Source organism: Maylandia zebra, linkage group LG12 (genome assembly GCF_041146795.1).
Source record: "Maylandia zebra isolate NMK-2024a linkage group LG12, Mzebra_GT3a, whole genome shotgun sequence".
In the NCBI taxonomy this organism is placed as follows: domain Eukaryota; kingdom Metazoa; phylum Chordata; class Actinopteri; order Cichliformes; family Cichlidae; genus Maylandia; species Maylandia zebra.
The window spans coordinates 34052015-34079679 of NC_135178.1; the positions used below are offsets into that span (position 1 = coordinate 34052015).

Consider the following 27665-nt stretch of genomic DNA (forward strand, 5'->3'; position numbering starts at 1 on the left):
ACTCCCCGCTCCTCCTCCTCCTCTCGCCCTGTCAGTCGACTGTTTTAGGGCTGTGTGTGTGTCTGTTAGCTAGCTGCTAGCCATCATCACCACAATAAACTGCAGAAACAGAAGACGGATATGGCAGATACAGCCAGGGACGCTCCACCGGAGCAGACCGACTTCCATGAGCTGGAGGACGGGGAGGAACTGTTCCCGGAGCCGGCCACAACACAGGAGGTGAGGAGGAGGTGATGAGGGGAGGCCGAAGGGGAGCTGTGGCAGGCAGGGCGTGATGCCTCCAGCTGACAACAGATGGAAACTTAGAGGAGGGGCAGCAGGCAGGCTGGACACCTTAAAATCGCTTAATTTTTGAATGAAGTTTGGCGTGTGTGGAGGCTTCTATTGCATATATCTTTGCACTGTCATCATTCACGAAAACGGCTAAAAATGCGAGGTGTTGATACACCAAACGGTGGCCTTCTAAGCCACTGTTACAGGAGCCGATAAGGTCTATTTGGGCTGAGAAAAAGCGCAATGGAGGTGTGTTTTCTTGCAGTCAGGTGACAGTCACACAGGTGTAAATGATACATTCAAGGCGGATTGGAAAAAACGGAAAAACAATAGTTTAGCAGATTAAAGTTTCTTTGTTTCTTTATGTTTGTGTATCTGAGCTGATTAAAGACAGTGGTTAAAGTTTGAAATTATTATTTGTCAAAATTATGTAAATATACTGGTGAAAGCAGCCCAAATATCAAGGTCAAAATGTTGAGTAATAATATGTAAAACGGCAGTTTTACTAATGCTGAACTAGTTTGTTGTATAGGGCTTGGCTTTGATAAGATTTAGATGGCATTAGTGGTCATTATTCCAGCCTTTTGTTTGATCAGTGGAATATCCAGAGAGTAATTACTGTCAAATATTTGTTGTCTGCAGCTTCTTAGACTTAAAGGTTGGATACAGTACTTTGTGACACATGACAGCAAGCTGAACATTTCTGTGTTTTGGTGTTGACTAGATTTGTTTGAAAACGGAATCTTTTTTTTTTTTCGTATTAGTGTTAAAATGTTTGTTTTTAAAGGGAGCTCAACAAAGCTGCAGCACAAACATTTGTAATGGCATTAAAAGCATAGACTGTAAATGAAAGATGGCATCATGTGAGCCCTCGCCATTTTGAAGCCTCACTTTTTGCATTTTGGCCACAACCATGTCAGGTTTTTGGAGGCACAAGTGGACGTATTTGGATGAGAGGGTGACATGCAAGATGTATGAAGAGTGAACAGTATGAAGCTTGGTTAGCTTAAAGTATTTTTAAAAACAAACTGAAGCAAAAGCTTCCTGTGTGTGCCACACAGCAGACCATATTATGTTTCAGATAATTGCAAGAGGTCACCAGCATCAACTTGATCGGGAGGTCCAGTTCAGTTAGCTAAAGCTTCTTGTGTCAATGAAAGTGGCCGTGCCCTTATTAACTTCATGATCATGGGAGGAAAAAAAGTTGGGTATTGACAAGCGCCAAGTGGCCCTTTGAGGAATAATAGATTTTTGCACCTCCTGTTCCCAGAGGTTGCTGCATGCATGAGAGAGCTTTTTTGTTCAGCTTTTACATTTGTTGATGTGTTCTTTATACCATCTTTGTCCTTTCTGACCATTTTTGACCAACCCGAATCACTGTGGTGCGTGTTTCAGCCTAAATAGAAACAGGCAGGTGCAGAAAAACGAATGAAGGAGCAATTTATATTCTCTTGTTCTATGATTAAGAGGTAAATAAAACAAATTACAAACCATGTTAAAGAATTTGCATATAGAAAAACAGGAGCTTTTCATAGTGTTGGAACCTCAAATCAGAAACAAAGTTACCAGCCTGCAGCAGGAAAGTGCAAACACACACACACACAGGTTCTCTTAAACGGGCCTCTTTTTGTCATGTCAACACTCTGGTTTTTCTTCCCGGTGATGATTGCCTTTCTTGAGTGTCACAACAGCACTCGTGTGTGTGTGTGTGTGTGTGTGTGTGTGTGTGTGTGTGTGTGTGTGTGTGTGTGTGTGTGTGTGTGTGTGTGTGTGTGTGTGTGTGTGTGTGTGTGTGTGTGTGTGTGTGTGTGTGTGAGTGAGTGATGCACTTCTGCACTTCCCCATCTTAGCAGCCTGGGTACAGTTTCATGGCCCACATGTTTCTTCAGAAGGACTAGTAAACTGACAGAGTGACCACTAACGTTTTAACTCCTCCTCTTTCCCGCTTTTGTTTTTGGTTTGCAGGAAGGTGAAGCATATTCTCTCTTGTGTGTTTCTGATCATAATCCACTATGTATTTCCTCCTATTATCATTTCCCCCTTCCTTAAACGACTGCGATCCAGTCTGACAGTTCTTCAGAAAACCCACCCCTGGTCACACTTGGTTTTAGTTTTAGAAAGATGTTGATTGAAACAATAATTTTCATGTTTTTGTGCTGCAGGTTTTGCTGTTCTATTTTCTTGTAGTTTCTAGTAAATTGAGGCCCTTTAACGATTACATTTGAGTCATATTTTTTGTAAGTTTCGCATTTGATTTTGATTCAGGGTCCAGATCAGCGGTTAGTTTTGTTTTCATGAATTATCCATCAGTTTCCTGTGATTTTCCACAAAGTTTGTTTAAAGCCTCACAGTTTTGTTGGAACTGTGCAAGTTTGAAACACTAGTTGTTGAATGGAAGCAGCTGCTCTGCTGTGTTTGTGTGCGTGCGGTGTTTCCTCTGACCCCTCTTTGCTTGCTGAGTAAGGAGGGAGGAAGCTCCTCGTTATCATCACTCATTTCCTCCTCCTGCCTCCACACTCAATTCTTTCTGTCCTCTCAGCTAAAAACTCTCCTTCGTTCGTTCTTCCCACTTCTCTCTTTCTGGGAGTCCAGCTGAGTTCTGTTTGTACAGGTGTGGTTCATTCAGTATTTTACCACCACACTGACCAGAGAAAGCTCCATCTGCCACCCTAATAACCGGCCAATCAGAACAGCCCTCACAGAGACAGCTCGATGTTGTTGCCCACATTGGCATTTGATTAAACTACCAATCCAACTTTGTGGGGGGCCTGGAGCCTATCCCAGCTACCACGGGCCGAGAGGCGAGGTAGACCCTCGAGGGGGAGTCGAACTCTGGATCTTCTTGTTGTGAGGCAACAGTGAATCAGTTAAACCTAATTAATCGGAACCTTTTCTCTAGTCATGTCATCAGCGTGTTAGAGATCAGGCGTTAAACTTGGAAACCTGCACATAAAATAATCTCCACTCCTAAAGCAATAAAGTTGCGACACACTCTACACAAGTGATTCATAAACTGTCAACTGCTCTGTGCAGTTGACAGTTTATGCTGGGAAGGAGTGTGTTTAGGTCACTGAGAATCACTTTCTTCTTCCCTGAAAAAGCAACGGAAGTGTCAGAAGACTGCATATGAATATGTAGAGTCTGTAGTCAGGATTGTTGGTGTCTTCTTCTTGTCTGAACAATCACGTTTGAGCACGCTCTGGTTGCGTGCAGGTAAATGGTTCTTGAGTAGAACAATGATGACCACATAAAGAAATGACCGCCAGTCAGTTCATCACTGTGAAGAATAGAGCTTATTAATTTGACACTGCTATCAAATCAGTACTCAGTATTTGCAGAATCCAAGATATCAGATTCAGTGATGGTGTAGCCCATTTCTCTGAAGTCCTTGTGATGTCTGTAGTGAGGCATGAGTCATTTCTAATCTTTGAAGTCTCTTGTTTCTCTGGAGGAGGCAGCCTGTTCAGCCTTTGTTGGTGCTGCTGATCGATCAGTTTTACCTTCAGTGTTTGTGGAGCAGCTGGCCCAGGCAGGAAGTCCTGTGGTTCAGCAGGATGGATGACACACACTGCTGGAACCTTTCTTTTTTCTCTTTTTTTTCTTTGCCTTGCTTCTTCTGTAGAATATGTTGAGTCTGCACAGCTTCTGTGCAGATGTGGCAGCTGCTCTCCTTCCACTTTTCTTCCGCGCTGGCAGGAAAGAACTTAAATTTGAGTCAGTCTGCTGTGACGTGAAAATGACACTCAGGCTCTGTGGAGTTCAGAAGTTTGCTGGAAGTGAAACAACGTGGAGTAAAGTGCAAACTCCAGCTTCAGTTTTAAGAGGAATTCAGTGGTTTCTGCTACACAGATGTAGGCTGTTGAAATTTCTGCTGTGCCTGCATTAGTCACCTTTTAACAGATACATATTAACCCATTAGAGCCCAGACCCATTTTTATTGTCAGGAAAAAACTTCGGGACAGTCAAAGTTGGAACTTTAACAGGAACTTTCCTCCATGTGTGAAGAGGCGATGACACACGTGTGACCCTGGGTTCTTATGAGTTAATATGAAGTCTGATTGTAGAAGCGGAGATTTAGAAGAAAACAGACAAAACAGTTTTGTTATGCTACTTCGAGACATTTTAAACTACTTTTTTTTTTTTTTATTAAAGTCTTTGCAATACAGAAAGCTCTCCAGACTTGGATATTAATAAAGTATTTATTTAACTGAAATATCAATGATAGATTCTCAGTCTACCAAAATCAATAGGTGATGAAAGGAAGCAAGGCATGAAATGGTAAATAATTCAAATCTCTGCACAATAAGATGTCATTGTGCACAGAATTAGTACATGATATAATTTATCATCAGGTCAAAGCTCCTTTGTTCCTTGTTGCACAAGATCTCACACTTTTTTGCATCTGTGTTAATGTGCAGTCCCAACCAGCCAGTTTAGCTGCTGAGGACATCAGCACCAACTCAAATGGACCCAAGCAAGACTCGCTCTTTGATGACGATCCAGAGGATCTGTTTGCAGGTAGGAATCCACAAACTCACTTTCACATTAAAATTAAACTCCAGTGACTACAAAGAGAAGGACAGAAATCTATGCAAAAAGGACCTCACTGTTCACCGTCTGTGACCTCAATAAAGTTGTTCCCGATGAGCTTTTGATGAGCTGGATTCCCGTATTGCTGAATACAGAATGATATTCATTTAGTAAATTATGGTTCCATTAGAGTCAAAACAGATGAGTCATTGGAAGTATGAAGCCTGAATCACACAGAGTCTCAGTGACTTCCTGTTGTGTCTCTGTGGTGTTATAGAAGCGACAGAGGAGGTTTCGTTGGACAGTCCAGAGAGAGACGTTCTGCTGTCCGATGGCCCATCGCCCGCCATCACCCCCATCACCCCTCCCACGTCCGTCATCACCCCTCGCATTGGCCACACCCACGATGACATGTTCACACACTCCTCATTTGATGAGGTAACGGCACTCAAAACTGGCTTTTAATACTCTGATAGCAGTTCCTCTAAAGTCTTTCTTAAACAAAGTGCTTGTGTATTTGTGTATTTTCAAATTGGAGCAAAAATTTAGTTCCTACATTTTATTTTAATTTAGATTAATTTCAGTCTCATGAGTTTGAGACTTAAAAGAACAAAAACATCTGTGACATAATTTTATTCTATTCTTCTTCTTCTATTATTGTGACATATTTATATTCTATTTTCTTCTTCTTATAAATTTGTTTATTTGTTCTAGAGCAAATGCATTTTCTGAAAGGCTCATTTTAATGCATTTTTTATCATCAAATTATAAAGGCCCGCAGGTCGTTTAACTTCTTGAATGTTTCTTTGTTATCTCAACAAAGGATTTCCAAATTGTGTGTAATAACTACCAGATTTAATAACTGTTTTATGGCAAGAGGCAGGTATACTCTCAGTGGGTTGGTAGACTGTCAGAGGTTTAGCACAGATTTAAATTATTTTACTTTGACAAATTTAAATTGCATCTTTTTGGCATATCGAGATGACTATAAGTGCTGGAGAAATCCATATAAATATTGTGATATGTGGTGTAGCGCCTGACTAGTTTCGCAGGTTAATGTGACACTGAATATGGTGTTCCTCAAGGAAGTATTCTCGGCCCTTTTCTCTTTTCATTGTATGTGTTCAGCAACATTATTACGTATAATATTGTCAGATATTTCTGCTGCTTGTATACGTAAAAATGTTTTAGAACGTCATGAACATAAAGAGAGGTCTTACATGTGGAATTAAAATACCAGAAAGACAGAGACTGAAGCAGCTGCTCTGTCTGAAGGCACAAGGTCCAGATCTGGTAACAATTTTAGACTCTGACCTGAATTTTATTAGACATTTTAATACGGTGACAAAAATGACTTCGAAACATGAGACAATTTTTAACTCCAGTGTTGCTGAAATGCTGACGCATACTTTTACAAGTGACTTAGGTTACTGCAGCTCACTTTGTACTTGACACCTTAAGAATGCTGACAGTTGGCGTTAATTCAAAATCCTGCTATACTTCGAACTCCAATTACTCGCTTATAAAGCCTTCAATGAAGTAGTAGCTTCCTTTGTCAGCAGTTGCCTTTCAGTTTATGTACCAACAATGCCTCTTTGATTATACTGCCTTACTCTTGAATTTAATGGCACTGAAGTGTGGAATGGCCTCCTTGTTGTATTTTAATTGCATTTTGAGCAGTATTAGAAGTTTGAATGGTGAGGATTTTAATGTTTTATTGTATTGTTATTTTCTTTATCTGTAAACCACTTGGGTTACTTTGCATGAAAGGTGCTAAAAATTAAAATTGGAATCATTGTTTCAAAACTTACATTTATTGGTCAGCTTGCATTCCTTCTGTTTTGGAAGGTGTAGTACTTTTTTTCATCCTTTCTTAAAGAAAACCTGCATTTATTTAGAAAAAGTATTTGGCAGAAAGTAAAGAAATCCCTGCTGAATGGGGAATTGTTCACACATATACTTCTGAGTGTTGAGTGGAGTCTAAAAAATAAATAAATCAGAAATGTTGTTTTGAAAAAGTCTCAGATTACACTTTATAACTTTCAATTTGATTCACATTTCTATTGTAATATTATCGGTTAGTAGCTAAAGGACATCAGTTGCTAAATATACAAAGTGCATTTTTTTTCCTGTTGTCTTCATTAAATATTCATCTTGCTGTTGTGCTGATGTCAGACACTAACACAATTTCCCTGGAGGAATAAAATTGGGAAACGTTTTGCTCCTATTTTCTGTAGATTGAAGAAGAGGAGGGCGGAGATTCTTTTGACATTCACATATCGGTGTCTGACCCAGAGAAAGTTGGTGAGTACATGGCTTCACATCATAACATATCCACGCAAAGATCTCCGAGATGCTTCCCAGAGCCAGAAATGCAACTGATTTTAGTGGCAGCATTACGAGACGGTTCTCTCACTCACTAAGCCTACATTTCCCATCAGCCCCCTGTTACTCTGCATTTCCTCTCGTCCGTTTCACATCAGCTTCTTCTGTTTTCATCAGCTTCCACCACAAATTGAGAGATGAAGAAAAATGCAGAGGAGACACCAACAGTCTGCTTAATCACAATCTTGGTCATCATGCAGGAAATTATTACACTAAGCATTAGCACTGGAGCTTTGCAGCCCTGCTAGATCCCTGAACAAACTCTGTCATTAGTTATTCAACAGGCACAGTCCCTTTAAATAAATATAAAGGTCAAACAAGGAACATTAAACAGTAAATTGCTGATGCTTGTCTATCACCGCAAGGAAACACATGAAACCAGTTTAACTAGTCTGGCACCTGATCAGTGTATTCCTGTTACATCAGTCAGATATTTGTCTTGGTGTATAATTACTTCTTTAACAGTGACTGTGTGTGTGTGTGTGTGTGTGTGTGTGTGTGTGTGTGTTTCACTGGTTTGTGTAAATACTAGTGATGCAATTGAGTAATTAGAGTAATTATTTTAGTGTGAATCAGCTTTCTGTGTGTGTTCCAGGTGATGGGATGAATGCATATATGGCCTACAAAGTGACGACCAAGGTGAGATTTTTATACAACATATTCATATAATGTTGATTTTTGTTTAACATTTATTTTTGTCATTTTATATTTCTAACATAAAGGTGGTATAGCAAGGGGGACTTATCATTCTCTTTTTAAACATTGCTTTAATGTTCAGTTATCTTTAGCTAGGAGAAAAACATTTTACTAATCAAAAAATCAAATTTTTTAGTTATATTTTTACAAAAAGTATTCATTAAATTAACTCTTCCTAAAAGCAGCGATGGCTGAAAGCTTTAGAGGCCTGCCAAACTTATATTTCAGATGTTGTTTTCTTCTACTCATAATTTATCGTTCTCTGTCTTTCCTTTTATGTCGCTCCTTCAGACCTCCATATCCTTGTTTAAGCGAAATGAGTTTGCTGTAAAAAGGCGTTTCAGTGACTTTCTGGGTCTGCACAGTAAACTGGCCTCCAAGTACCTGCACATAGGCTACATCGTCCCCCCTGCACCGGAGAAAAGCATCGTAGGTGAGTAAATGCAGCGCGACATGCTGCACCTGCTCGACTCCTGGGCAGATTTCAGTATCTGCAAAAAAAATAAAAAAATCTCTTCATTAATTTCATTTTAACTGCAGTCTAAGACCTGCACAGATGAAGCAAATCAGTCATTAGTCACAACACTGGGACGTGATACTCATCCCTCAGCCTCACTAAGAACAGAGCATTTGGGTCCTCCTCACCAACCATTTACAGTGAAGTCCACAAATGTTTGAAAAGTGTAACAATTTTAACTTATTATGTGAAAAGAAACCAATCTATGATTTATTGAATTTACCTTGAACCCCTGAAAATACAGAACTGTCTATGTATACGAATGTCTGAAATTCCAACCCCGTGACTTCAAGTTGAAGGTCTGCTCTTTAACCGCGTCTGGATTGGTTCATTTCAAATCTATTTTGGCAATTTACAATTATGACGCTGTCCAAAGTGTCTATACTTAACAATGCTTTTCTGTCACACCTGTCAGAGGGTTTGTATCAAGATAATGTGGGCTGCCCAGAGTTAAACTGCACTGAGATAAAGCCCCAAATTAACTGTCAGGGAATGCCCTGTGAACTGAACCCTGAACCACTAGACACACAAATGTGTCTGTGCTCCCTGGAGCATGATTATCTGTATTAAAAATATCCTTAAATACATCTAGCTAGCCAACCATTTAATTTAGCAAAGGACAGTAGATCTGTATGATGAGCACATGAAAGAGCATGTGGTCCATAACACTGCTATTAATATATAAAGATATTACTTTAAATAAATAGTAATTTATTGTCATAATGTTATTAATATATAAAGTTTAATATGTATAATGTTTACAGGAAATTTCATGTATTAATGCAAAATATTCACTTACGTGGTTTTAATTTTTAATTAATACACTGAAAAACAATATTAATGTCGGAGAGGAAAAGACTACAAGCATGAGGAGGCTGTGAGAAAACTGACAACATATGCATGCATGTGTTCATGTAAATGTCCCGTCCTTAACCTGTTTGTTATTCAGTTATGTTAATGAGCTTCTCCTCTTTGCAGGGATGACAAAGGTGAAGGTGGGGAAGGAGGACCAGTCATCCAACGAGTTTGTAGAGAAGAGAAGGTCGGCACTCGAGAGGTATGAAAGATTGTCCTCAGACATTTAACGTGAAAAATGAGTGTTTGTGTGTGATGAGTGACCTGCTAGCGAGCATTTTCTGGTTTATTATCTATAGAAATCAGATTACTGGGAAATATGAATCATCACAGCCCACATTTGCATTGTATCATTATCATGCGGTGATGATGTAACGTTGGGAGCAGTTTTAGATCAATTATCTCTGATGCTCTCAAACACTAATGGAGGTCTAAAAATGCACATCAGCTGCTAAACACTGTTTGTTTTCCTTTTTTTGTGTTTTTTAATGTGTTAGAAAGTCAAGAATATTTGAGGATAAATATAGATTAAATTATTAGACAACCTGACCTGACTTTTTTTCAGAACGTCATGCAGTGTGACTACCTGACAATGAATCCACATTTTTGCATAGATTTGGCCTCTTAAAGATATGCAGGCCTAAACCTTTGATCAGCCTGTTTCAGTTTAAGGGTTATTTTCAATAAATTGCATGCTCAAAAAATGTTTTGTCACACTCCCGTTTCTTCTTGTTGCATGTTGGAGCTCTACTTGGAATCTTGTTACAACCCAACCATGCAAAATATGACTTTTTTCCATTATTCAAGTGGTCTTAAACATTTGATCAGGACTGTATCAGAAATATCCAGTTAATTCAATACATTTGCAACTTTTTTGTGGATGCTTTTAGTCTCTTTCTGGATATTTTGTATTTGTGGTAGATGTGCTAAATTTTTATTTATATCAGAGTTATTGTTATGTACAGCTGCACAGTTTGTTTTCTGTCATTGTTCACCCAGAATGATGATGAAATAGGTATTTAATTATAATCTGTGTGGTGTTTCAAAAGTCTAAAAATGTGAGAGAAACAGAGCTACCTTAAACAGGGGATTACAAATATAAAGAAATGACTTGGAAATGTAAAAAAAAAAGAACTGAAGAGCTGTTGTATCAAACGTGGAATTCAGGCCTTTTTCACAGGAGACTTTTAATTTGCCTGAACCTTAAGCTGCTAAACTGAATGTAGCTGTTAGTGTTTTCAGACTGTAAATAAATGATGGTTAAACCACAAATATTAGGTGCATCACTATCAAAACCTCCATCTTTGTGTTTGTGTCTGTTTGTGTGTGTTATGTTGAATGCTGAGCAGTAAGGTGGAGGGAGGACGGGTGGGGCGGGGCTGACATTCTGCTGCCATTTACTGATGCTGTTTGATTGACAGGAAGGTCAGCCAGTGACAGCTGATGGAGCTCAGAGCTGCTGCTCAGAACTCCACCCTGATGGACGGACACACACACACACACACACACACACACACACACACACACACACACACACACACACACACACACACACACACACACACAGTTAATAAGATCACATTAATAGAATTTTGTAAAGTTAAAAACAAGTATACGTTGTTTGAAAAACACTTTTTTCCCCTCCAAAAGCAAATGCTGTGCAAACACCAAACCAACAATGGGAGAAGGTGGAGGGGTGTCTCCAGAATATAGAAATGTAAACTTTTGGAGGATTAAACAGTCCGATGGCAGAATAGAAGCCATCGTCGATGTGCTGAAAATGTTAAATACCTCTCTTTGTGGAATAAATTTAGCTCATTAAATCATGCACTCGTGTTGCTTTCAGAGCCCAAAGATTAGCACCCTGTGAGGGCTGCTGCCCGTCTAGAGCTCACTGCGTTCTCAGGCAGTTACCTTTGCTAGTCTCACATGGGCTCAGTTGGACATGACATGGACTTTGTACTGTGGTGCCGAAAAAGTAAAGCCTGTTTAGCATTATTGGATCAGACATTTCTCAAGGTCAGGTGTGGCATCAGTTAATAAGAGAGTCGAGAAGTGTAACAAATAGATGAAAAGATGGTCTACATGAGAAACCAGAATGGGTGGCAGGCCCGTCTCAAGCTACCAGTAATGACAAGGACACTAGCAAAAAGCAAAAGTAGAGAAAATCCTGTCAGGAGGGATAAGAGTCTATGCCCACCACCTGCTGAACCGTTCCCCTTATGGGGGGTTTTCTTGTTGCCTCTCTGGCACACCTGTTGTCACTATCATTTGCAACAAATGAGGGGCAGATTGATATCTCTTAAGTTTAACTGACTTTAAGTTTGCAGCCACACTTTAAAGATGACTAAAGAAGAGCCATAATTACTAAAATCATTTATTTTTCTCTGGCGGCTGCAGCTTCTCTCACACAACAGGGAAGATTCACTTCCCAGAACAAACCCACTCAGTGAGTTGGTGTACTGTGACATTGTTGAATAAAGCTCCGGAGACTGCTGAGGTGTTCATTCTTAATTTAAAAATTTCTTGCCTTTTCTTGCTGCTGTTGCTCTTCCTCTCTCGCCTGCTTTCTCCCTATACATGCACCACTGTTCCCTGACATGAGTTTGTCACTGGTCTGATTGACTCCCAGCAGTTTGATGCTTTTCTTTTTAACTTGTTACCTTTTTAGGAATGGTGATTTGTAGTAAAAGTCTGATACTGTGACAACCCCGACTTATAATATAAATTTTAAGACAATATTCCAAAATCCAGACTGAAATGCAAACGTTGCAAGCTTGATGATCCTGCCAGTTCTTGACCTATAAGCTGCCCATGATTTAGAGTTGTAATATCAGGAGCATCATCAAATATAAGTATTTCACAGCAGTGGTCAGATCAGAAAATGTGTAAAACTCCAGTGGTCTGTTTTGGATTCATTGCATAAGGCAGTGCTTTTCTTTAATTAGAGCTCCTTGAATGGCACGTATAAAAACAGAGCTGAGAATTGCAAAATAATGAGTTTAAACACCAGCCAGTCGTGTCAAAGAAGAAGCTGATTACTCAATGTCATCTGGGATGGCACCGGAAACTAAACTTCATAAAAAGAAAAGTTTATCTTCTGATTCATATTTCTTCTTGTTTTCAGATATTTGATGAGAACGGTGAAGCATCCCATCCTGCTGAAGGATCCTGACGTTCTGCAATTCCTGGAGAGCTCGGAGGTAAATAAGAAAAATTACACCTTTTGCTTGGAGATGTTGGACTCATCAGCGTCAGTCAGTGCAGGCAGGACTTCCGACAAACCTCAGCAAACTTGTTCATTATCATCACATCCCTGCGCTTCCACTTTTCCCTACTGAACTGATGTAGTTTTAACAGCAGCACTTCCTGCAGCCCAGTGTCTTTTGAATGTAGCGGTGGGCACCAGTCTGCATCATTATTTAGAAACTGCTTCAACGCTCCACTGCAGAAAATCAACACAACCTGCAAACCTGGAGTCAGACCTCTCTGTTCTATTTCTGGAGTTTAATTTTTACTTTAACGCTAAAAACTGAGTTAAAACTCTGAGCAGCACGTTCAGTTATAACATGCCGTTTGTTTGCGGTGAAACTTTTGAATCAGGTGAGCTGAAAAATCAATTTATTTCCCCACACAAGTGTTTGTCCATTTATTTTCCAGACAAACAAGAGATGGTATTTCATGCATTAAAAACGGCGAGCACTTCCACACTAAACCTTAATTGAGAGAAAACCTTTAGTGCAGCAAACTCTATGAGTAGCTGGAGCTGAGTATCGATATCCAGTGCTTAAGGATTTCTATGATGCATCACGCTAAAGCTGGAGACTGCAGAATAGTAAACATAGACTGTATAGAAAAGATGGTTTTAGCCACCGTGATGTCACTAACTCGTTAATGAAGTCTCGTTTTGAAGTCTTGATTTTAATTCAAGTTTATCTCACACTAAGGTTACCTGCACAGTGCATTACACAGACACAGATGTCTGCTAATTAGTGCCAAGTACATAATAGAATACTTTCACTCAACAAAATCCACCAACAGCACAAACACTGTACAGAGGTCCAGTTCACTCTCATTGGCTGAAGTCTAGTGGATTGCTAGCTACGCAGTTGATACAGATTTGATATTCAAACAGGCCTTAATAAAATTTAAAGGCATAAGTAAAAGCGAGAAAAACCATATACCTTTTAAAGCTGTCGCAAATGAAGTAAAAGGGAGCAGCCACAGCTTTATAAAGACTAAAACCAAAAGATGTGCCAGACTGTGAAGCTTCTCAGTTGCTTTTGAATCCAGTCTCAAGTGACGATTAGAGGAATGAGCTGAATGATTTCACTGTTAGAATCTGGGCATCGCCCCCTGCTGGACATTAAAAACAGTGCAAGTTATACAGGCAATGACAGCTGCCTATTTGTTCTTTTTTTTTCACTGACACTGGATTATCCACTAAAATCTCTTAACACAACTGCTGTGTGCTCATACACCTCATAGAACAGAGTTAAGTGTATAAGAAGTGGTTGATAAAGATGAACCAACAGGAACAATGAAATAAATAAACTAGAAATAGATTCAGCTAAATGTGTCAAATTAGCTGACATGTTATATCTGTCTGGACTGCTGTTGCATCTACAGTTGTACCAGCAACAACTGCTAATGAGCCTCACATCCATAAGAGACTATCTACTATTACACTGCAGGAAAACTAAGATGTCCTAACCCAACAACTGCTGTACCAATCTGATTTGAAAAACTCTTTCAGCATCAATAATCAAACAAATTAAACCGTGCATAATTTGGATGCATATGGTATTATTTATATAGTTTCATTTGCTATAATTGATATATTTTTTGCATATTTAACTGGGCCATCTGCACTGTTTCGACCGATCATGGTGGGCCGCCTTGTTATTGAGCCACCACAATTTGCCTAACAAGTTCCCCATAAAGGTTGTTTATCTGAATGTCCATAGGCCTGCTAGAAACAGAGCTACAGGATGACCATAGTTGAAAGATCAGGGTACTATTTTGATTCAGCCTGTGAGAACTAATGGCATCTATGTAAATGTCATCTTTCTTTAATCATACCTGAAGGTAGATTGCCCTAACAGAGCAAAAAACAAATAAAACCCTTTAAAAAAAAGGCAAAAAACAGGTCCTCACTTTTCCAATCTCTTCACTTCTTTTTCCCAACCAGTGGCAAAATGTCCCAACCAGGTCAAAGCCCAGAGCCGCTGCTGTGAACAGAGCTTTCCAAAAACTGCCTCGGGGCTTAACAGCCTGCGGCGTTTTCTGTTTCCTTGTTTTATTGTCCACTCCGACAAATCCTCGGCAACATCGGATTCAAACTATCCTACCCCCGCCCCGCTCCCTCCTCTCCTCCCCTGCTACCCACCTGACTGTTGGTGGGATTGTGTTGTGATACAGCTGCAGTCGTTGGGTCCAGAATAAATGGCTTTGTGTCACAGATTTAACAGGTGAATTGCTCGGACGCCTGACCGAGCGTGTCGGTCCGTCTGGCCCGCTTAATGAAACACAACCAGAGGAGGGAGAGGTGGAGGGAGGGGGTGAATGGCACCGAGCTGCAATTGAAAGCTATTTTCACCTCCCACCTCAACTCATTTACCCTCGTCCCCCCCTTAACTGAGGGCCCCGGGGACGCCGCCGTCCTCCGGCTGCTGCCGCTCCTGCTAAATGAGATTGGAGTGGGGGGGGAGTAAGCCGTCACAGGAAAACCCTGTATGTCTGGAAAAAGTAAACTTTTCCAGAATGAAGAAAAATGAGGCTGTTTTCAAATGGGTGTCCCAGCTTTTTCATTCTGATGCAAAGGATTCTGTGATGGTTTTTGTAGCCGTAAAAGACGATCAGCACATAAAGAAGCTGCATTAAACCTGTTTGTAGCTAAAATGTGGTAGACAAGACAATCAGAGAGGAAAGGAGAAAAGACCAGAGATGTTTGGAGACGGAACCGGAACGAGAAACAATAGGAATTGAAAAGTAGCAGGGGAAAAAACTCAAGGAACAAAGTGATCAGGAAGGTGGAAACAATCTAAATCAAAGAGACGGCTATTAAACGCAACACATGCAGTAAGGATGAGACTAACGAAAAGCAGGAATAAGCTGAAATGTATGAAGAAATGAGCCAAATAAATATAAAGGTAATGAGAACCTGAGCTTGTTTGTTTGTTTGTTTGTTTGTTTGTTTGTATGCTTGTTGTGTAGTTGCCGCGGGCTGTAAGCACTCAGGCTCTGAGCAGCGCCGGACTTCTGCGAATGGTCAACAAGGCGGCAGATGCAGTCAACAAGATGACCATCAAGATGAACGAGTCCGATGCTGTGAGTGACGAATAGAGAGGAAGGGGCGAAGGAGGAAAGGAGGAGGGATGAATAGAGAGACTGAAGGATGTACAGAAAGATGGGAGAATATAAGGAAGACAGAAAAGAGAGGAAAAAGATAAGGAAGGAAGGAAAGAAGAAACTCGACTGGGGGAATAAGGACTAATAAAGAGTGTGGAGTGGTACTACTGAAAATGAGGAATGAAAAAAGATTAAGAAGGGTGAAATGAGAAGGAGGGAAGATGGGATGGAAACAAGAAAATAAGGAAGACTAAAATGGGAAGTGAAATGCATTTTAAAATATAAGGTGTGGGTAGAAAGGAATAGGGAAAAGATGGAGGAGGGAGAAAGAAGGAAGTATAAACAGATGGTAGTGAGCCAGTAACTTAAGGAGGGACAGGAAGGACAAAAAGACAGAAGATTGGGAAAAATAAAGTAAGGAAACTCAAAAGAAATCTGGAAGTGGGGCGGAGCTGGGGGAAGGAAAGAATGAATGTAAAGCAAAGCAGGAAAATTAAATAAGGAGGGAAAGAAACAGCTGGATGAGCAAAGAATTGGAAATGGAGGCAGAGGTGAAAGTGACAAGAAAAGGGAAATAAAGTAGGAAAGATAACAGTAAGGAATGAAAATCAGATGGGAACACTGGATAAATGAAGACTGTTTTAATGGCTGGGTGTGTCTGTGTTTGTGTCAGTGGTTTGAGGAGAAGCAGCAGCATTTTGAGAATCTGGACGTTCAGTTGAGGAAACTTCACACCAGCGTGGAGTCTCTGGTCTGTCACAGGAAAGGTACGCTTAGTGTTTACCAAAACAAATGTGTTCTCTTTGACACTGTCTTCTTTGTTTTCCGTATGTAGACAGAGGCTGAAAACTCTATTAAGCCCAACAAAAGAAAACACCTGAAAGTTTTTAACATAGAAGTTAAAAATAAAAGTTCTGATAAAATGTCCGAACTCTTCCTCTGCTTGTGAGTAGAGACCCTGTAAAGTGGCTGACTCTTAAAGTCCTCCTCTCGCTCCCCTCCAGAGCTATCCGTGAACACGGCGCAGTTTGCCAAGTCGGCGGCCATGTTGGGGAACAGCGAGGACCACACAGCTCTGTCTCGGGCTCTGTCCCAGCTGGCTGAGGTGGAGGAGAAGATCGATCAGCTGCACCAGGACCAGGCCAACGCTGACTTCTACCTTTTCTCCGAGCTGCTGGGTGACTACGTCCGCCTGCTCACCGCCGTGAAGGTACCACTCACGACTGCTGAAGGTTCCCACTACAAACGAATGAGAGGTTAATCCGGACGTGCTGGAGCTAAGAAGCGTAGAACTACATCTGAGCTACATCTGAGCGACCAGATGTAGCTCAAGACTGTATGTCTGATAAATGGAGGATAAAACGATAGAAAGTGACATTTTTGTTTGTTTGTTTTTTAGCTTATTTTCTTCAATAAGATTTTCATTTTTTCATCGTTACAAATAAGAATGTGTTCTTAATGGCTGCATAAAGGTTACATCACTGCGCCATCTTGTGGTACAAGTAGGTTTTAGACTAATTCACATTACAGACTTGTTGGTCACAGCAGTTGTTTCTTCATGTTCTTTTGAGAGCTTTTGTTCATTTTTGATGGTTTTAAGAACAGAAATTACAATAAGTGTGTGTGTTTGCTCAGGGTGTGTTTGATCACCGTATGAAGACGTGGCAGAAGTGGCAGGACAGTCAGATGTTGCTGCAGAAGAAACGGGAAGCTGAAGCCAAACTGCAGTTCACCAACAAACCAGACAAACTGCAGCAGGCCAAAGACGAGATCAAAGAGGTAAGACGGTCGTTTTGTGAAACATCATCACCAAAAATAACATTTACTATGATAGAAATGACAAAATATCCCATTAGAACACATGGGATCATCCCATTTTTGATATTTTTGCTCATCTGGTCATCAAAACTGTTGCTTTTTTTTTTTTTTTTGATGCAATGATTTTCAGACTTTTTGCCCATCACAAATGGGAATTCAGTTTGAAAGCACACCCACACCCACACCGTGTCATCTGACATCTTTGTTTTGCCACACAAAGGCACTTTTTACAGCCCAACAGTTTGTGCATTAGTGTCACAACTCTACTTTACATATTAGAACTTTCAGCAAATAATCTGAATTTGGTTACAATATTAGAAAAGTAAGACATTTCATTGTGTTTGGGGGGTTAAAGAAGCACCATCCACCTGTTGCAGACTGTGTTTTGGGGAATCTTACAATTTATGCAATTTTATGTGGCTTTTTTATTTCTTTTAAATCAACCCGTTTTGTTCACTTTTTTTTTCTGTCACCTTTCCAAACGCTTAATCGGCGTCCAGCTGTTGGTCTTGCTGCTTTTGGATCAGACGCAGCAATCACTTGAAGCCAAATTTCAGAGGAAATCCTTGATTATCATTAGCCAGCTTCTCCCAAAAGATAATACACCTGGTCCTGAAGCTATAAGACTGACAGCTTTTATGATGCTGTTAGCTCTATTTTCTGTAGTTGGTGGGCTGCCTGCACAGGAGCGTCGTTTTAACATCCTCGCTGTCAGTCAAGGCCTCTGATGCGTCACCCTCTGATAATTCCGTCTAGTTTCCAAAATGAAAACACGACACACATAATTTTTTAAAATTTTATTTATATTGCTCGCTTTTTTTTTTTTTTTTTTTTTCCTCTGATCTCAAATTGCCATCTTTATTCCACCTGGACCAAATTCCCGTCTAATTACTTTCTAAGGTTGGGTTTTTACTCTGAAACCCTTCCGAGTATGATTAAAAACATATGGTGTCGTTCAGGAGCGACTCTCCTCTCTCTGTGGTTTTGTTTCTGATGGGATGCCCGGTCAGGTCGAATAAATGCACCTTCACGGTTCATTCATGTGAAAATATTTTGTTCTTTTCGTCCGCAGACTTCACTTGAACTCGGTACGACAAACAAGAGCAGAAGAGAACAGAAAAGTACTTTATTAGAGCGTCTGTTGAAGCTGTCACCACACAAATTCATCCTCCGTGCTGTCTGTCAGGATTCAGCTCACACACACACACAAACAGAGACGGTCGGGGGGGGGGTCTGCGCATTAGAGCCGAGCAGCTGTCAGATGTGGGGTTTTGGGTGGAGAAAGCGGGGGTTTTTTGGGTGAGGTGGGGGAGGCTGTCAGAAGCTGCAGACGAGGACAGATCACAGTAGAGTTACAACCAACATTTATTTGGAGCCGACGAGAGTTTTGCCGCCTGTCAGGAGTCGGGTTTTGGTTCACGCTTTGACAACAGCCAACAGAAAACACACACGAGCTTTTTCTAAAGTCCAGAAAAAGAGTTTTACAGCACGCTGCTGCTGCTGCTGAACCGCTGCTGCTCAACCACCGCTGCACACATCATGTTAAATGTTGACTACGCTCTGCTGGATTTTAGGTAAATCTGTTTTATCCAATCCCAGCGCTTCATTTAAAGAGAACTTAAAATCAGGGATGTCCTTCTTTTTTCTTTTTTTTTTCTTTTTTTTTTTTTTTTAAATGGTAAATGTTGTTTTTGGGTTTTTTTTTAAGTTTCTATTAGTTTTTGGTAATTTGTGTGTTTTTCTGTGCCCGTGCTTGCAGCATTAGTGATGTGGAAGAAACATTTCTGAAAGATTACATAAGGAAGGAAGTTGACTGTGGAGCTTAATGGGTCTCTGCTTTACTGCCATCCGTTAAAAACAACAGCTGTCGTGAACAGTCAACACAAAGTGAATCATATTGGGGTTTTTTTTTAATATAATGTCAGAGTGAAAGGAAGTTGTTTTTTTAAAGCTATGACGGAGCTGAACCTCCATATTCCAGATCAAGATGAATAATCACACAAAAAGAAATGCAGTATATCAGAGGTTATGGTTTAATAGCTCATGACTGGGTCTTTATATCCATACCTGAATGCTGTTTGACCTAAACAGAGTCTGACAAAAGTTGCCCCCATGTGTGTGATTTTGACCTAGATTTCTTACTGCACTTCTACTTCCTCTCATTCCTTCAGCGGTTTTTTTTTTTATATTCCACTTGGCTTCTTTATTCTAACACACAGAATTAACTTCAAACCTGAATGTCATCATAAGTTTAAGTTTGCCTTTAAACAGCTTTGCCTGGAAAAAGGATGCACAGTGGATGTAGCAATAAAAGCTTTCTTGTACATTTATGGCCACATTAACAGTGTGCTATGATACAAGAGTCTATTTAATGTCAGTATGACTCAGTAGATGAAAATCAACTATGAAAATTATGTATAATTGGTGTTATTTTGGGCTGTAGTTTCCTCTGTCACAGAGATGTGGACTAGTCTTTGGTGAACAGTCAGATTTTTAACCCACACTGCCCCCTGTGGGCAACACACTGAAATAACTATCAGAGTCTGTGAATCGGAGTCTGAGTTTTTTTTCTAAAATAATCTAAATAATCTTTTTTTTGCGCCAACACATTTTTTTTTCCCCACACTCAATTATTATTTTATAACACAAATGATCATTTCTGAGTCATTTTATTCCCATTTTTTAAAAAAGCTTTTATTCTTTCTAATTAATTTGTCTTTTTTTTTTAAAGAGTTGCATGAATGGTTTGATCATTTTTATGCTTAACAACATTTCATCCTTATTATTGAAAGGTAAAGAAAAAAAGAGCATGAAGGGAATTTTTTGGGACACACAATTACTATTAATTAACCCCAAATAATTAATTAGTTCATTTCCAAATTAACAGGATATTTTAACAGACTTTTAAATTTTTCGATTAAGGGCTTTCTTCAGTTTAGGAAACTTGACGTTGTTTTATAAGAAACAAGTCTTCCTCCTGTGTGATGTTTAACACATTACAGCTAAAACAAAAATATAATATATATAGATTCTTTTTTTTTTTTTTTTTGGTGGTGATTTCCTTTCTTCACTAGATGAGATCAGAAGGTTCGTATTTAGAAACCATTCTCGGTGAAAGACGCTCACTCTTCATCTTTTCCAGCCGCGGTACGACAGCCTTTTAAGGAACTCACTTGTTCTGCTTGTGTTTGCACTACAGGGTCCAGAGGGACTTGGGTCTAAATTAAGTTCTGTAGGATGGTTTTACTCTTTTAAAAATGCCCCTTCTGAGGTTGTGGTGCTGACTGATTGTTTTGTTTTTCCCCAGTTTTATATCAGATTATTTTTGGTTTGTTTTTTGAGTAACTACAGTTAAGGAATAAAGTAACCAGATTACATAAATAGTGGAGACAAAATACTTCCTCTCTGTACTCTCATGTCTATACCTGTCTGCAGACATCTTCACCAAGTCCATCTACACAAACCCATGTACATTAAAGATGATATGCATTTAATTGAACACTTATTTTTCTTGTAAAACAGAGAAAAATAGCAAGGAAACCATTCCTCCCAACAACCTAAAATCCCAGACTTCATCTTTATTTCTACGAACGTGTTATTTATATAGAGAGATATCTTTTATACTAATTTAGTTTGCATACAAAATAATTAGGATGGGCCTTTCAAGAGCACAAACTTTCTAGATGGAGAGGCTACATGTTTTTCTTATTTTCTGAGACATATATGCTGTTACAGTGGTGCATACTCAAGTTTCAAATGAGGTCAGTATATGTGCAAAATCCCTGTGAGCCAAAAGCTCAGGCTTCAGACCGCTCGAATCTGTCTTGGCTCTTAATGGTGTCAGTGAGCGCAGATATCCCATATACGGTCATCTCGGGCACAAAGAGCCCTCACCAACCTGCTGTTCAGACCTTTGGTTTGTTTGGGGCATTCGTTCAAAAGTTGGTTTAAAGGAAGGGTGTCCTTAAAGGGGAGGGCCCAAAACTTGTTTCAGATAGTTAGCGGGTACACTGGAACACAAATGCACCCCCCAAGATGAAGATTATTTTAAACTATGAGTCATGAAAAGCTAATCTGGAAGAAGCCAAAAATGTCTTCAGGAAATTTTAAACCTTTTTGTCATCATGTTTACTACTGATCTTTTATGATGATGTCATTTTGGCCATTTGCCTGCTGGAGCAGTACAACAAAAACTGGCAAAAAAGACATCACAGGTATTCAAAGCATTTAAAAGAAAAACATTTAGGCTGTTAGTGAATGTCTGGTGGATGGACAATCAAGCTGTTTTGTATTAGATTAGAAATATTTTATACACTGATTACATTTTTAAAATTACATGTTAATTAGTGAACTTTTTGCTCCTCCTTCCAGTCTTTATGCTAAGTTAGGCTAACATCACTCCATAGTGAACACACAGATTTATGTTTTAGAGCCATCTGAATATTTCAGTCCATAAAATACTTCAGATTTTCCAGTGAATGTGTCACATTAGATAAAATCACGAGCGAGACGTATGAAAATACAGTAACATGATCAAAGTGTTGAATTAAATCTGCAACTATCTAACTAGACATAAGCTGATAAATTATGTAAAGACATGCTCAGCATTTTTATTTTGTGTTGGAGGGAGGATTTCCTTTCCTTTCAGTGCCTGCATTTCTCCTCTGTGTTTTTGCTCATGTCTCTGGATCTTCCTCTATGATTTTGGAAGCTCTGAGCATTTTTTTTCCCTGCCTCTTAACTTTTGTTGCATTTTTCCTGCCATGCCTTCCTGCAACCAGGAGATTGAGGAGGTAGGACCTGCCCTGTCTGTCTGTCCATCCATCTCTGTGTTCACCTGCCCGACCGCCTGCTTCACACCTTTGAGTTGCTTCTCTTTGCTGTTTAGTTCTCATATTTATCAGTATTCATTTGTGGCATATTGTCATGTTACCCTTTTTTTCTGTTTTGCTGTTATGGCCCGTCACATGAATCAGACCGTCAATCTGAAGAGTTTTCTTACAGCCATCAGGTTTTGAACCAGTTTAAAGTTTCTCTCTTTGGGACCAAATGTTGACTCAAAACTTTCAGTGAATGGACAAACTCTTTCATGTGACATCGAGTAGTCTAGTGATACCCAACCAGACACGCTTGTACCACAGATCAGGTTCGCTTTGGTGATTTGAGCCATCTGCAGCTATTGAGACTGAGAATGCCCAACTTAAGTGTGGATTAAATGTTAAGCATACAGGAAAAAATGGTAGCTAAATCAAATAAAAAGCCAAACGTACCTTATTAATTGCTCAAATAAACAATGCTAGCTGGACCAAAGTGCCTTATTTATATGAAAGCAAGCTATGAATTACAGACTGACTGTTCAGTTGTCTGAAAAATATCATCGAAATCTAGCTTTTATATAATTAGTGGTGTTAGTATTCGGTTCAAATTGAATTAAATGAGAATATTTGCGACCTTATCAAAGGGGTACATCCGGCAGGAAGGTTGGGAATCGCTGATCTAATCAAAGTCTTTATAAGCATCCTCATAGCTTACATCATAGTTTTTCTTGTTTAGTTTAGTTTAGTTTAGTTTTTTTTTATCCATGACCACATAACACATAATAATTTAGTTAAGTTTCATTGTTGTTTTATCCTTTTTAAAGACTTACTGAACTACAACTGTCTGTTAATTAAATATTAGTAACCTTAATAAAAAAAACATGTAAAGTATAAAAGTCAGCTCTGCTGAGTCAGTTCTTAACAGGGAAATGTGATTTAGGTCTAAGCTCTTTACGAAAACAAATAAAATGCTAAAGTCGTCTTTATGAGCACCGGATCAAAGATCAGGATGAAAAATAAAAGTATGACATTAATTTGTTTCCTGTATTAGCTTAAAAATATATTAAAAATATATATTTTCACAGTCAGTCGTTCATTTAAACATTATTTTGTGTTCTTAATTCCTTTTTTTTAACACAAAGGAAACTAGTTTGTATAGAACACTTTAGGTTATGTACGACTAAATAGTTCTTCCTGTTATATTTAGGGCGCAGAAATGTTGGCATGAAAAATATCGTGTAGATGAACCTGTTACTGACATAATCAGTGTTCAGGTATTTGCAATGTGTCAAATATGCTCACAACATTTCCTGTGATAGATCCCATTCTAAATCATAGATCCCATTCTAAATCAAGTCCCAGTTGGATTTACTTCAGAACATTGTTTCTGTTCCAGCTTTTCCAGCAGGAGTTTTAATAGACAAAGTGGGCATTTTCAAATTTCATGCTTAAGATACATACAAGTTACAGGTGCACATAAGTCAAATCTGATTTTTTTTGGTTAAAATATGTCTTTGTAAACTTCAAACTATCAGTAACAACATCAGTAATTACTGATTGGTATTGTCATATTGTTTTTTTTCTTATTTAAACTGGCATGTGAAATCAGTCATCTAGAACAATCCTAATTATGATGCAGTTTTTAAAGCTGCACTTTTGCAGAAAGGCATTAAACACTTAATAATAACCAGCAATGTTTCTAAAATATGACAATGAAATTTAGAATTACAGAAATATTCTAAATGTAGTTTTCTCTTTTCCCTTTTTTGTATGTATGTGTGTTTCAGCTGGAAGGGAAGGTCCAGCAGGGCGAGAGAGATTTTGAGCAGATTTCCAAAACCATCCGCAAAGAAGTCAGCAGGTTTGAGGTGCGTGGGTGAATGTGAATATGAATCGGTGAACTGTTAAATGATGAAATGAGGTGGGCAAATAAATATACTTTTTATGTCATTTTCTAACAGAAAGAGAGAGTGAAGGACTTTAAAACAATCATTATCAAATACCTGGAGTCTCTGGTTCAGACACAACAGCAGGTAAACAAAACTGTTAGTGACATTTTTCATCACAACTAAAATACTCTCGAAACGCTCTTTTAAATATAAACTTTAAATTAAAAAAACCTTTTGTGTTAAACTTTGTAAATATCATTTATTGATATGAAAATTAAAAAATGTTTAATTTTCATTTGAGCAAGATACATATTTTTTTGTGTAAAAACTGTCTGAAAATTGCACTTTTTCAGAAAAGGTAATTACATATTTAGAATATAAGATAAAATAAATTGCATATCTGAGTACTGAGGACTGATGTCAAGCTATAAATTTTGGTGTCTTTTATTTGACAAAGAAAGATTAAAAACACGGATTCTAATTTAGAATATAAATAGTTATATGCTTTATACAAATATTTAGCACTTGTCTCCATTTTAATTGTTATTTTGGGAACAGTTATGCAGTTAAAAGTAAGGAAATTACAACCCAAAACCAAAACAACAAAACTGGCACCTACAGGCTTCCATATAGTGTGGATGGAACGAACAAAACAAGTTTTCCATAAAAATGAAAGAAAATGCCTTGTGTTTGTCTCCTAACTGAATATTTCTTCACTTTTTTTCCTCTTTCAGCTGATAAAATACTGGGAGGCTTTCTTACCTGAAGCCAAGGCAATCTCATAGAATCCGATCTACTCACAGACAGTCCTGACTGGCTCTTGTCAAACTACACTACCCATAATGCACATGTCCTCCTGGGTCCTTCCTGCTCCTCCTTATTAAGCTCAGAGTAAAGAAGAGAAGTGAGGCAGCAAATCAGCTGAAATCTGATAAAGTTCACAATGTTTAACTCCTGCCCCCCCCAACCCCCCCGCCCCCCGCTGTGCTGCGTTCATGTCACGACTGAGGCTTTGGAACATTTAGAATAATACCTTAGGAATGCTGATACACCAAAACTGATTTCTGAGTTCCCTTATTCATTTTTATGAAGTCTAAAATCTGCAGGGAGCAATTCTTTGGGTTGAAAAGTCGTATTTTCGTAATAATGTGAACGCAGCACGGGTTATGGCCCTGGTGAATTTTCTTTTCTTTTTTTTTTCTGTTTTTAAAAATTCTGGTTGATTTTGTTTCTTTCCTTGTTGTGCATGAGGAAAAAGGTGATTGCAGAAAGCTATTTAAGGGCTTTTTACACAATAATGATCAATATTCAAACTTTTGACTAAAGAAAATTTTTGTTTTTGTTTTTCTCCATAAGCTTAGCATTTGAAGGCATGTTTCCACCTTAAAAATGTGGAACGTAATTCACATATATTTGAGATTTGAACTGATAAAACAAGATATTCCCTTAATTAAATAAATAAATGAAAAATAAATTGGTAATTTTGAAAAAAGGAATTCATAAGAACAGTTTCTTTGAAGAAAGCGTTTTGATCCTCTCAACCGAAATATTGTGTCTTTAGTTAAATGAAGATATTTACTTTTCATTTCTTTTCTGATTTTCTACTACCCACGAGTGCTGGCAGTTAAGGATGTTAGGATTTCTGCACCTCCAACTTTAATCTGCCATTCCCAGTGACCTGTGGGGAAAAACAAACAGGACCCCTATGCCCAGCTTACCTTATCGCCAGTTAAATTTCATCCAGTTTAAGTCACCAGTTTATTTTACTGAAGGAAGTTTTTGCCTATTTTTTTTTTTTTTTTAAACAGTTCAAACTGCTGAGTCAGAATATGCGCTTTTATTTTGAAGTTTGGATCATGAGCTGTGAAACCGATCCAGAGTATGTGATCAAGGACGACCGACTGCATCGTGTTTGTGTATTGTGTCTTGTTACCTCCTGCCACCTGTTCTTTCACTTCCTCTCATTCCTTTCAGAACAAGAGCCTGTGTTTTTGTTGCTGTATGATCGTAAGTGAAGGCAACATTTTCTGTTTCTGTCCTCTCTGAGCCAACAAGAGCAGAGAAGGAAGACTCTCACATGCTGGTTTGGTTCATTGCTGTTCTCGAGAAATTATGGATGGAAGTTTCTGAACAAAAACTTTTAGACAGTTTTTTGGGCAGTTAGTTTGAAACCCTTTTGAATATGAATAGAACTTAATACGCTTCAGTGGACACTGTGACATAAAAAAAACATTTTCTTCTTTTAATATTTTCCACCTTTAAATGACAAATTTACCAAATTTCTTGGCCAAAATATAAGTCTAAATAAGTCAAAATTTCAGATTATCTGAAAATTTCAACTTACTAAGTCAAACTTCTGAGAAAATTTGTTTTCTTTTGCTTCTCCCAATTCTAATGTGAATCTACAAGAGCTGCAATATCGAATGAAACATTAGTAGCCATAAAAAAATGTGAATGTTGATTTTCTTACGACTTGAAATCATTATACGAATAAACGATAATGCGAGAATGCCCCTCTGTGGCAGATTTTCTCTATCTCTGTGAAATCATGCTTAATATACACTTAATTACTACCTTATGAAGCTTCAGTGTGAACTGGGCCTTGGTGGTTTTCTTCCTGCTGCTCATGTTCAGCGCAGAGAGGAGACTTTAAGGTTTTGAGTTTTAAATTAACAAGAACTGATTAAATCAATCAGAAACTGCTTGTTAGTATTTCTGAGTTTTGGAAGCTTGTGGTGTTCCAAGCTCTTCATTACAGATGAAGGATTTCCTTCAGGGAATGATAATAAATCTGGAGTTCGGAGCGTCTGAGTAGTTTCAGGCTTGGTGGAGGTGAGACTTTGTCAGCTGACTGAGTAGGTGTCCATCCAGAGATCAGCCTCAGACTGTGAGATTAATTTTTTACTCTTTGTTAATTAAGGTGACGACTTAAAAATCCTGCAGAATATGACCTTGATTTTATTTTTTGTTGAATTCAAAGAACACTTTGCTATCCAACGTCTGTCATAAAATCTACAAATCAGATATTTTAGCTTATTTGATACAAGCAGAACGTAAAACTGGAATTACTTTTGATTTTGACTTTTCTTTTGGTGCTCAGCCCACATTACTCGTCAGTCTTAAATTCTACAAAACTATGTTGATTGTTGTGTTTTTGTTCATGTTTTGTTCCTCATTTCCTGCCACCAAATGATGTGCAATGGTTGAGAACTTTTTATTTGATTTTAGTTTTTGTTTAGTTTTTTTTTTTTTTCACTGATGATGAAATGCTTTATCTGCTGAGATTTTTTTTTTAAAGCCATTTTGGTTTTGATGTGACATTCCTGAAGTGTGACAGAGCAGACGTTTGAGTACAATAAAGGAATGTATCTCATCCATGGTTGGACTGGGTTTCAATTATTTAATCTTCTGACTGGTTAAGCATCAGTTTATCTTCATTTTTAAAGTAAACCTAAGCTTTAACCTATTGTAAGGCTTGTAAAAGCTTACTGCTGTGAATGTATAACAAAAAGTATAGGTCAGATAATAAACTGA

At 38.6% G+C, this 27665-nt stretch overlaps 1 protein-coding gene across 2 annotated transcripts; it reads left to right on the forward strand.

Annotated features, from left to right (window-relative positions):
• On the forward strand, positions 1-27508 carry snx2 (sorting nexin 2). Of its 2 annotated transcripts, XM_004555761.4 has the most exons (15): positions 1-219; positions 4692-4791; positions 5081-5241; positions 7041-7107; positions 7784-7827; positions 8176-8317; positions 9380-9458; positions 12384-12459; positions 15473-15586; positions 16281-16374; positions 16612-16817; positions 17243-17386; positions 24030-24110; positions 24204-24275; positions 24866-27508. In XM_004555761.4, exons 1-15 carry the CDS (start codon positions 121-123, stop codon positions 24914-24916), a joined length of 1530 nt encoding a protein of 509 aa, XP_004555818.1. In that variant the 5' UTR covers positions 1-120; the 3' UTR covers positions 24917-27508. The 2 variants fall into 2 exon arrangements, with proteins under 2 accessions (XP_004555818.1, XP_076747276.1); XM_076891161.1 differs by lacking the exons at positions 24030-24110; positions 24204-24275; positions 24866-27508 and adding an exon at positions 22207-23269.
• Positions 27509-27665: the final 157 nt, after the last annotated feature.

What these genes read in the sequence shown, in the direction of transcription:
- snx2 (XM_076891161.1), top strand. Translation starts at nt 121, where the DNA reads ATGGCAGATACAGCCAGGGACGCTCCACCGGAGCAGACCGACTTCCAT. An exon ending in GCCTGCTCACCGCCGTGAAG is followed by an intron (nt 16,818 to 17,242) that starts GTACCACTCACG and finishes GTGTTTGCTCAG; the next exon opens with GGTGTGTTTGATCACCGTAT. An exon ending in CCAAAGACGAGATCAAAGAG is followed by an intron (nt 17,387 to 22,206) that starts GTAAGACGGTCG and finishes TCCTGCAACCAG; the next exon opens with GAGATTGAGGAGGTAGGACC.